At 45.1% G+C, this 11,445-nt stretch overlaps 2 protein-coding genes across 2 annotated transcripts; one reads left to right on the top strand and one right to left on the bottom strand.

Moving 5' to 3' along the window:
- Positions 1–1,367: 1,367 nt before the first annotated feature.
- On the bottom strand, positions 1,368–6,837 carry CCR75_001392 (uncharacterized protein; the record flags this gene model as incomplete). Its single annotated transcript, XM_067959495.1, has 2 exons — positions 1,368–6,365; positions 6,431–6,837. 2 exons carry the CDS (start codon positions 6,835–6,837, stop codon positions 4,997–4,999), a joined length of 1,776 nt encoding a protein of 591 aa, XP_067815615.1. The 3' UTR covers positions 1,368–4,996.
- On the top strand, positions 1,809–4,607 carry CCR75_001393 (uncharacterized protein; the record flags this gene model as incomplete). Its single annotated transcript, XM_067959496.1, has 1 exon — positions 1,809–4,607. The coding sequence occupies one exon, from the start codon at positions 1,809–1,811 to the stop codon at positions 4,605–4,607; it is 2,799 nt and encodes a 932-aa protein (XP_067815616.1).
- Positions 6,838–11,445: the final 4,608 nt, after the last annotated feature.

The following is an 11,445-nucleotide window of genomic DNA, read 5'->3' as shown; positions in this document are numbered from 1 at the left end:
TCTCATTCGAAGGCTCATAATCAGCCGCCTGACGGGTATCAGGCGACTGTTCCATCCTCCCCGAGTCGGCCATTTCGTCCGACTCGCACTCATAATCGACCTCTAAAGAGGGGTCGTACTCACGTGGTGAATCACCACGTGCACTCGCAACACCAAGTGTTGTGCGAGTGGAAGACACTACGGTAGACGGAACGTCTACCGCAAGAGATAACAATGCGTCACCCGCGGCTGCACGAACCGCAGCCGAAGGTTCAACACTATCCTCACCCCGCATGAATTGTTCCTTCATGCGATGGAATTTAAAATGATGGATCTGACCAATCAAAATCATTTTAAAAATTAAGTGGTCATTTAGCGACCACTCCACCTAATGACATTCAGAGTGATTGTCGTTTAAGGGAGGGGTGATGTAACGGGGTGTATCGTTACATGAAATTAACAATAAAAGATTGTTAATTAATATTATCCAAAAGGTAGATAATATTTGGAGGAAATTACTTTAAATAGTAATTTCCTGAATTCTTATCCATAAATAGGTATAGACCATTATGTCTATTTATTCCGCAGACTAATCAGCTGTAGAAGTAATCAAAGAGAGTTACGAGATAAGATAGATAAGAATTCATTTACATGTTTAGTATTAGTTTATAGTTAAGACAACATTTACAAAGATAGATTAACAAGACACTTAACTATATTAATACAGTTTTCATTTTACACTCTTAAGCTAACTTGCCTCAAGAGAAGTCTTCCTCTATACGTACAGTGTACGTCACCTAACGAGAGGCACCACTCACATCTGAAGCAGTGTGAAGTGGACTTGTACTGAAACAGTACAAGTCGCAGTGCCCCGTTACACTGCTTCAGTACAAGTCCACTTCGCACTGCCTCAGTGAAGTCTTCTCTAGAAGACAACTAACTTAAAGAGGGTTAATTGAAAAATGTATTAATATAATTAAGTTCTTCTTATCTATCTACTAAATACTAACTTAATTATAGACTAATACAAATTATGTACTAAAAGTCGTATCTGTCTTTCTCTTTGCGCGCGTCCAGCGCTGACTGGACCGCGAAGAAAGTAGATATAGTGGTCTATTTCTACCAATAGATAACCCTTTAGAATATTACTATTTTAAGTAACATTCTCTAAATATTATCTACCTTTTAGAAAATATCGTATTTAACAATCTTTAAGTGTTAATTTCATGTAACGATATACCCGTTACACTCGAAGTTAAATGTTTTAAATGATTTATGCAAATTCCAAAATTTGATGTGCCACCAATTAGCCAATGCGCTTCCATAGTTTTGACAATATATGTTTCGTCAACATGCAAATACCCATTTGTTTAAGCGACCCTCAATGCATGTAATATTGTGCAAGGCTTACAAATACTGTGTCGGCTACATCAAAAGCGCCGTTGAAAATTGTATAGATCCACTCGTAATTTTGCTAATACTAGATCTATCGTAAAATATATAAATAAAATACCGCCACGACTTTCACATCGCACAAGCATCAACATCGAATTCGAAAGAAAGCGTCAAGCAGCCCACCTTATCTACAGTAACATGTATTGTCCACCCATTCCTGCGGACGATCCAGCACTCTGCGTCGTATCATAGAAATAAAAAACTCTCCAGCTCTATGAACCACATATTTCTCAGGCAATCACAATCGTCTCAGTCTCGAGCGCCAACCCTCCCAGGCTACACCAAAACAGTGGAGCTGCAGATCTTACACCCTTAGCAATAAATACAAAACTCTCATTTTTTAATTTGCCTCGTTGGCCTCACGTGGCGACACTATGGACAGCATGGGCGCCACGGCGCGTACGCCACGCACACGTCGTCGCGACTTGAGCAGTCTCTTGGCCCCTGAGTCACCAGCCATTGGTCGCAGCTATGACGGCAGTTCGACCTTGTCCATGCGTGGTCTCCCGCCGCTCCTTGGGAACTCCATAAAGACCCCGCGCCACTCGTATCACCAGATCCACACGGGTCCGTCCGCCACGGCCATGGATGACGTGCACATGAGCGTCGCAGAGAATGCCTTGCTCTTGCAATATAAAGATTCGCCTGTCCTCACGCCGACGCAACGCAAGGTCAAAATTGGTCTCTACGGAGTCCTAAATACCGTCATTCTCGTTCCATTAATGATCAGTTTTGCCCAAATTATCTTTCGAGACCCCGAATTTCAGCCGTATATGAACGACCTGGTTAAACTCGTGCTTGTCTCTGCTGCTGTGCATCAACTTTGCTTCACGTGCGTCAGTTCGCTCCCGTTTGCCATGGGGCAAGTTCAAGACGCAGGACTTATCTTTCTCTCGGCCATGTGTTCCTCTATTATTAAGTCACTCCATACCACCCGAGGTGACGCGTTCTCGATGGACGAAGTCTTGGCGACGACGCTCTTTACAATGGCCATTTCAACCGCTGGTTTAGGAGCGGCATTAATTATTACAGGGAAACTACGTCTTGCAAGTTTTGTACAATATCTCCCAATGCCTGTTGTTGGTGGGTACCTTGCATTTATTGGGTTTTATGCACTCGAAGCTGGGTTGTCCATGATGACCACGGAAAGTATTAAAGAACCAAAAGATTGGATTAAATTAACCGAGCCGACGGCATTAATTCTGGCAGTTCCCGGGGTCGTTGCCGGGTCCGCAATCTTTTATATCAATGGCCGATATAATCATATGGCGGTCCTGCCATGTTGCTTACTAGCCATGCTCATGACGTTCTATGGGTTGCTCCTTGTCACAGGAATGTCTCTCGAAGATGCTCGAGCTGCGGGCTGGGTCGCCGAGCCACCGCCGTCGCCACGAAGTCTCACTCAAATCTACCGCTTCTATGCGTTTTCCAACATTAATTACTCCCACCTCACCGATCAGATCCCTACGTGGATAGCCATGTACTTTGTCGTGGCGTTTTCGTCCTCCTTGGACGTCGCCGCCGTCGAAACCGCACTTGGAAGACCTTTAGATCATAACCACGAACTTCAGACCGTGGGGTTAAGTAACCTTCTCTCCGGTCTTAGCGGTGGATTTACCGGTTCGTACCTCTTTTCGCAGACAATCTTTACACTTCGTGGACAGCTCGAAAGTCGTCTTGTCGGGCTTCTTGTCTTTCTATTGGAACTTCTCGTCGTCTTGTGTCCGTTTTCCATTATCGCATTTGTGCCTAAAGTCTTTTTCGGTGCCTTGCAAATGCTCGTGTGTCTCGATTTAATGACCGAGTGGCTCTATCATGCTCGAAACAAACTCTTGTCACGCGAGTACGCAATTGTTTGGATCACGTTCCTCACCATGGTATTTCTAAACCTTGAACTCGGCATTGTCCTTGGTATTGTCATTGCGGGATTTAACTTTATCTACTCGTACATTGCCACGGCAAGCGTCCACCGCGTAATGAAGCGCTCGCGAGTCGAACGCAATCTCCGTGAACGCGTGTTACTTCAAAACATGCGGATGGCTATCGTAACCTTGGAGTTACAGGGGTACATTTTTTTTGGGTCCAGTGTTAAAGTCATGAATGAAGTCCGTCGACATGTCCTCGTCACTACGACGGAGAAACAAGACGCTCAAACGCTCTCCGGAGCGTCACCAATGGTGCTTCATCGCCACGCACCGTCTCCGTACGTAGCACGATCCCTTCATGATACGTTTAACGAGGATCTCACGACGTTAGATTCAGTATTGGAAGATCATCATATTCACGGGTACTCGTCGACGCCCCGAGCGGCGAATCTCCACACGTCGGCGCTCCATGCCGCACGAACCCGGTATTTTATCTTGGATTTTGAAAAAGTAAGTGGTGTAGACGCCACGGCCGTACGGAGTTGTTTTAATGCAACAAAAGAATTGCTTGCCCAACATGGTATTGTCTTGATGTTTGCAAGCGTGCCAACGGATGCCGAGCGGTTGCTTCGAGTTCATGACGTGATTGAAAAAGAAGATGGATCCGGGACGGGGTCGTTGGTCTTTGATACGTTAGATCAAGCCTTGGAATGGTGTGAAGACGAGTTATTGGTGTCAGAAGGCGTCGTTCCACTAAGTGAGTCGACGCCTGCAATCCATAGTATTGACGAAGGACATCACTGGCAATTACTCGACCAACTTTTGCCTTGTTCCAATACATTGCATCAGTCGCACGATATTGCACGTGCTACGAAACGTAGTGACGAAATACAGTCCGTCCTTACGCGAGAATTGGGCGAAATGTATGTGAGTCACTCGCACAAACAAGATGGCAATACATTGTACCGTGCTGGTGATCTCGTAAATGGCGTGTATTTTATTGGGTATGGAAAAGTCGACGTCTTTATGCCATCTAAAATCCATGAAGGATTGGGTCCAGGATTTCGAGGACGCAAACGCATCACACGAGTGTGTCAAGGCGGTCTCGTTGGAGCATCCGAATTAATTCTTCATAAACGGCATCAATTCACAGCTCAAGTCCAAGCGCCGAGCTCCATTTTTTTTCTTAGCAAATCCCATTATGCTCGAATGCAATTAGCCTATCCAGCCGTCGCAGCTCGATTTCAACAGGCAATGCTCCAATCCATGGCTATTGGAGTCCTCGAGTCCAATATGACGGATGATTAAGTTAACAATACAATCTATTGTAGTAGCATAGTGAGGATTGCATTGTGTGTGTGTTTCTTTGTTTCAAACGACTACACCGTGTATACAGACACGCCTACAATAACATTGTTTCAATTCGTGCTGTACGCAAACACTTATTATAATAGTACTGCAATACAAAATGTAAGAGACACAAAAGTGTGCCTCACCTTTTTCTACCGCATCTGCAATCGCCCATGTCGTCGCTCTTCCTTGCTCGGTCTCGACGTTTCTTCTATCATATTCAAATCCAATCAACTTGCTTGAACATTCAAGTGAGCGTCTCTCCTATATCGCATTATTTGACCAATATACACACTCCCATCGGCTCCTCCAAACGTGACAAGAGCGATTCATGAACGCGACGCACACTAGAGATCGGTATTTTGCGACTGTGTCTGCAAATTCAAACGCTGTGTTTGTTGCATTGGGATCGTCGTCATGGGCTGTTGGGCCGTGTGATGCAACCGGTATCGATTGTTGCGTGGCGTCGAGTGATTCGAGAGCTCGCCTTCCTCCTGCACGCCACTATCTTCCATTCGATGGCCACTTGCATGAAGATGGCCACTGGTTCCAAAGAAATGAGGCAATCGAATCTTCTTGGTCGGTTTAATCGACAAGACCGTGCGTCCAAATTTCACATGAAGCGATTGGTTGTTATGCAATGTCAACGGACGATAAATGTACCGCAAGGTACCATTGGAACTTCCGGCATCTTTGAGAAAAAACTCGCCTTTTGAAAAATGAATCTCCGCGTGAATCGTTGAGACCGTGCGGTATTTCAGGACTAAATCACACTGAGAGGACCGTCCCACCATTAAGGGACGATGAATGTCATTCTCCAAGAGCATCTTGTAACTCAATTGGTACCGCGTGGATAAATTCAATGTCGACGACGAATGTTTCGTAACGACTTGAAACATAATACTTGGGGGAGTTAAACGATCGGGTAAGAGGGACAAGACTTGACCATTTGGTAATCGTGTTTTGCTTGGATACGGAGCTTTACAAATCGAACACGTTCGAGCATTGCTTTCATCCAACACGGTACAAATTTCATTCTTCTCGCCATTGGTATTCCAGCGTTTCAAGCAATTTAAATGAATGTATTTCGTATCGCCCGAACATTTGCATGGCGCAATCAATGGATTCTCGTCTTCCGTTTCGTCGTAACACACATAACAAATGGCACTCGTACTTTGTCGTTGAAGCGATGCACGTGGCTTGGATTCGTCATTCCCAGACGCGTCTCCATTGTCATCATCGGTATCCATACCACTGTCAACGTCTGCAAGCGCTTCGTCGTGACACACGACGCGTTGAATCAATGCATTGACTTCACCAGGACTTAAGGTCGCATCGTAAGGCCCCGTACCCCCCGTATCAATCTCCGTAACCAAGAGTCCCACACTGCCAAAGCGAATGATGTCGCCCACCCTCACACGATGTTTCCCTCCTCGAATGCATTTGGTACCCAAAATTTGGCACACCCCCGTATGGGCGGAAAACTTTTCCGACGACGGTAATAACCGGTACGCGTCGTTCGAGTAGTCAATATTCAGACATGGCGCGCGCGGGTCTTCAATGTAAATCTTCTCGCGCGTCGACGCGTCACTTGCCGACGTAGCCGAGTGTTTTGGACCGTAGATGGATACCCCGCAGCGTGAAATGCTTTTGCGAAACTTGTCGCGTTTGCCGGCCGCACCTTTGGTAATGGCCGTCATGCCACGAATATCGAGCCTGTGAGAGAGAGAGAGTGTGAGACTTACGCACGGAATAAACACGTAGAAAGGAAAGCAACACACATGTCGGGTTTGCCGTCACCACTAAAGAACTCGGTGGCACGTGCGAGACTCCATCGTCGATCCGAATTGGCACTCATGCGAAGACGTAAAAAGAGAGAGAAAAGAAAAAAAGAAGGTCGAAGACGCGCGAGACGGCTTCCTGTGGACTGACGAGCAAAAAAGTCGGAGCTTTCCGGCTGGGCAGCGTCTTCCAAGCGCTTTCTTTCCTTTTGGCAAGTTAAGGGCGTTTTCTCGTGGCCCGACTTTTCAGGACGGAGAACACCAGGAGGAGGGGGGGGAGAGAGCAAGAGGGGCCAGTTCACCCCGCGCGTCTTTCCGTCGGTGCTTGCAGTTTTTTTTATAAGTGATTTATATTGATAGTTATCGAGTATTGGAAGCTTGGGAAGGGATGTTCTTGTAAAAGTCATTATTGATTGGATGTGGTTTCGAAGGGAATTAAAGTTAAGAAGGTGCTTGACGAAGTAATCACCACAAAATACTAAGGGAAAAGGACGGGTCGCACTCCTGCAGAAAAGGCGGCCGGTATCAGCCCCGATCTTGATTGAACAAAGTCATTTGGCACAAAGGGTGGACTGCCTCTGTTGGCTAGACCTAATCGTTCCCCTTCCCCTACCAATTGCTAATCGTACTACAACGCCACGGTAAGGAATGCGACGTCGCAGGGTTTGGTGAACGATCGAACCGGTTTCGTTTTTTCAACACGACCAAATGCGATGACCCGATCTCGTTAGAGCGCAGCCAGCAACTGCCTGTAGGATCTCATTAATGCACGGATGTGGGCACAGCTGGAAACTATTCTTTTTACACTTTCATAGCGACGAACATAGACGCAAACAAGTCGTGGCCAACGTGCTTGAAATATGTAAAGCTCAGACATTTCTTGTGTGCTCGTTTTGGCCAGCACATGGAGCAGGAAATAATTGTCTTAAAAGTTGTGAATCAAGGGTGGGTTACGGTGCCCTATTCCAGAGTCTATTTTCCATGGGTTTGTGGCTGCTAGCATGTCTGTAACGTAGGGGAAGGGCACTTGACATCCGATTCCAAAATACCGGCTTTTTGGCTCGGGCGATTTCGCAACATTTGAATCGCAAGCTACTACTAAATTTTTCTCAAACCTTAGCAAAACAACTCGTTTGATGTGTTGTAATAAAATGAAGCGTATCCGGGTTTCCTACAATAAGCTGTTTAATGTAAGTATCGTTACAGTTGCCGCATAGAATCATACAAGGTCACCATTCGTTAGTATGGAATCGTACTTTTAAAATGGTTCAAGTCCGCAGGATCATGCTGAACCATGGGCTAAGTGTAAAATTATTTTAAGGGACTCTTAACTGTTTTTGTAGTCTAGTTACACTCGTACTCTTCAGTTCAGCAGCCATCAGCCCGAAATACCATCCTCGACTGAGGAAGGGTGCACAACAACAAAAATGTTTTATTTGAAACAAATCCATATGACTCCAGCATATTGCGAGCCGGTTCTAACGAACCATGGAGTGAATTTTATGAAATTTTGCACCAATTCAGGCAACTATAATTCCATTCGAAAATTACGTAAATCATTAAATTGCCTAACTTTAAATGATCAGACCCCACTCTTCCCATCGCGACGCTCTTATTAGTATTCTTGTGGATTTATCAAATCATATTGATACTGATGCATAAGTCAATCTTGCTTTAGTGATAAATTGGATGCCGGACACTCTTGTTTATTGTTGGTTAAGGTGTAGATACAAGGTTGAGATGAAGGTGCATCAATTGTAAATTCACTTGTTTCATTAAATTGCCAAAACCATGCTTTGGTTACTTCATTTTTTTAAAGTGAAGCGGCACCACGTTGAAATCTTTAATTTCGATTCCACGATTTTATGCTCAGCGCTGTGCAAAAGTCTAGTCGGAATGACTGACAGTAATACTGAGATCGGTCGCGCACTTTCATAAAGTATGAACACTCGCGCGCTTTGTAACAGGGCATGTAACGGGGTGCATCGCTACATGAAATTAACACGTAAAGGTTGTGAATTAATATATTATCTAAACGGAAGATAATAATTGGAGAGCATTCCTTTATATAGTAATGCTCAGAAATCTTATCCATCAGTAGGTATAGGCCATTATGTCTATTTAATCCGCTGTAAACGTAAACAAAGAGATAGAGCCAGATAAGATTTCAATTGCATGATTAGTATTAGTTCATAATTAAGTTAGGATTAACAGATAGAAAGAACAGATACTTAATTATATTAATACAGTTTTCATTTAACCCTCTTTAAGCTAGTTGTATTTGTAAGAAATCTTCCTCTGCACGTACTAGTGTACGTGAAGTGACGTGAGGCACCACTTGCAACTGAAGCAGTGCGAAGTGGACTTGTACTGAAGCAGTACAAGTCGTAGTGCCCCTTTACATCTGATAGCACTTTGTAGTCCGTCCAAGGAACACATTTCTTTCATCTAACATGGACATGTTAGATGATAGTGGGAATACGCATCACGTTTCGCGTAAAAGCTACTCCTTTCTAAGTGACAAAGGAAGGAATTCGGTCGAACAATTGAGTTCGACCGTAGGAAACGATACCATCTTGGCCATGCTGTCTGGTTTGGACAGAGATGCTCTTCATTCAGCCATCGCCAAGTTCATACAATATGAACTTGACGAGATGAAGGAGAAGGTAGCCTTGCTAAATCAGCAATGCTCTCAACAGGCAGAACTGTTGAGGTTACAACAGGTACAGACTTCTGTACCTGGGATGACGCACATGCGTCGTCCCAAAACCTTATTGATTGACATCTAAGTATAGGGGAGTCGAAGAAGACTCCCTCTTGATATGGTTTGTCGAGTTGGACGATGCCATAAGGGCACGTCACATCGTCGACCAGCAAATGCAAGTCGCATTCGCTCAATAAAATTTGGCAGGTCGTGCCAAACCTTGGGTATTGGGCCTCAAATTGTGCGACTCATACGTCTTTGAGTCGCTAGAGGCTTGTTAAGCTCGGCTCAAATAGACGTTTGAACTGCCTAGGGCTGAGTTCAGAGCTCGTTCAGAGCTTCTGAAACTCAAACAAGGAAAGCGTGATGTCCACGCATATGCCCAGCACATACGACTCTTAGCGAGTTGTATTACAAATAACTTAGTCTATGAACACACGTTAATTACGGTGTTCATGCAAGGTCATTTGGATGGTCCCGTAAAGACCCACCTGTTCCGCTTAGATCTGGATACGCTTGAAGAAGCAATATCCGTTGCGGAAAGGATGACTTGAGCTTGAGCCAGGCTCAAGCAAGTTCGTCATCGTATCGTCCTCCAACACGACACGAGTTAGAAGGTCCAGAACCCAATGGACCTTTCGTATGTCGAAAGCGGGAGACCTCGCTTTTCGAGCAATAAGCGATCGCAGAAATGCCATCGCTGCCAAAAACAATGACACTACGCTCATGAGTGTAGTGCCACACGCCCAGTACCGAGAGGTACTTACCGTAATTTTGGACCGTATGCAAAAAAGGGAACGGTCGCGGGTCCGACGTTGTTGCGAAATCGCAACAGCGAGGCGGACCGCCAAAAAACGGTCGGGGTCACTAGAGGCGCAACGCCCTACTGATCCAGCAACCTCAAGAGAATTTGCAAATCTCTTGACAAAAGTTGCTCCAGACACACAATCATTATGTGTCTCTGCACCTGGTGATGAGGTATCCCTCATCACCTTGAAGTTGAAAGTGACAGATGATTTGTCACTTAGAGCCCTAGTGGACTGTGGAGCGTCGAATAACTTTATTCGTCGCCAGTCACTAGAGGGTCGTAGGCTCAAATATGTTGAGCGCGAATTCCCTCCAACGAGGATGACGGTGCGTCTAGCGACAGGCGAATCGATAAAAGTAATGAAATACGTAGTAAAATTTTACTACACGTTAAAAGATTTACAATTCGATGATGATTTCATCGAACTGGATTAAGATGACAAATTTGATGTTTTCATAGGTCTACCTTGGCTCAGAAAATACGAGCCAAGGATCAGCTGGCAGCATCGATCCATAAAGATGCCTGCCACTTATTCATCCGATAGCCATCAGATGAATGTCTTGGAGCGTCCACAAGCGTGTGAATGTACTACGAGTGAGTGCGATAGCCTCACATGTGGCACGGTCGTTAGTACAACTGCACAAGATCACAGTGTGATTACTAATCACCATGTAGAGTCAGCTGCCGGTGGCTGTGCTAATGCACAGGCAGCGCCGAAGGTCTACCACTCGACTTCTTCGAGTGGATTGAGATATGAAAGTGCGTCTAGCGTGCGACATTCAAGGAGTATACCGGTTGCCCCAAAGGGACAACACGATGATCCTAGGTCGAGCAGAGAGTCGACCGAAGAGGGTCCGACTGTGATAGCGCAATCACACTAGGAAGACGTTGAGGGGAAAGGTCTTCACGTACTTAAGGATAAATCTCCTCAAATAGTTGAAGTAACTAGAAGAATTAATTCAAGATCCCGACGAAAGAATTAATTCAAGATCCCGACGAATTAATTCTTCGGTATACTCATGATCTGTATGCGCCTCCGAAATTAACTTCCGCGATAACTCAATCACCAACCCTAGAGCCTAAGCGATTTTTGAGAGATCTGCATGGTGGTGAAATCAAGCTGATCTGCGTACTCGTCACAGAGGACGATTACGTAACCGACTTGCAGAGAACGAACGCGTTATCAGCAGCTCATCGATGGACGAAAGTGTACTCGATGCGAAGACGCGGATTGAGAGATATACTACTCAATCCTAGGAGTCGCTCAAAACCAATCCTTTATACAAGGATTTGATTATATTCAGAGATGTATTATCTGAAACAGTTCCATGCGAGTTGCCTAAGGAAAAAGGTACTCGACATGAGATCAAGCTCAAACTGGGCTCGAAGTACTGTGTCATGAGCAGTGGCTAATGCCTCGTGAACAAGTACTTGCGATCGATAAATTCCTTACCGATCGATGAAAAGCGGGCCATGTAAGAGAGTCAACCTCCCCACAAAGCT

This window comes from Bremia lactucae, assembly GCF_004359215.1.
Source record: "Bremia lactucae strain SF5 chromosome Unknown BlacSF5_NotPlaced_183_SHOA01000117.1_1171385bp, whole genome shotgun sequence".
Classification (NCBI taxonomy): domain Eukaryota; phylum Oomycota; class Peronosporomycetes; order Peronosporales; family Peronosporaceae; genus Bremia; species Bremia lactucae.
The sequence above is the reverse complement of the archived record's forward strand: the minus strand, read 5'-3'. Positions and strand labels throughout refer to the sequence as shown.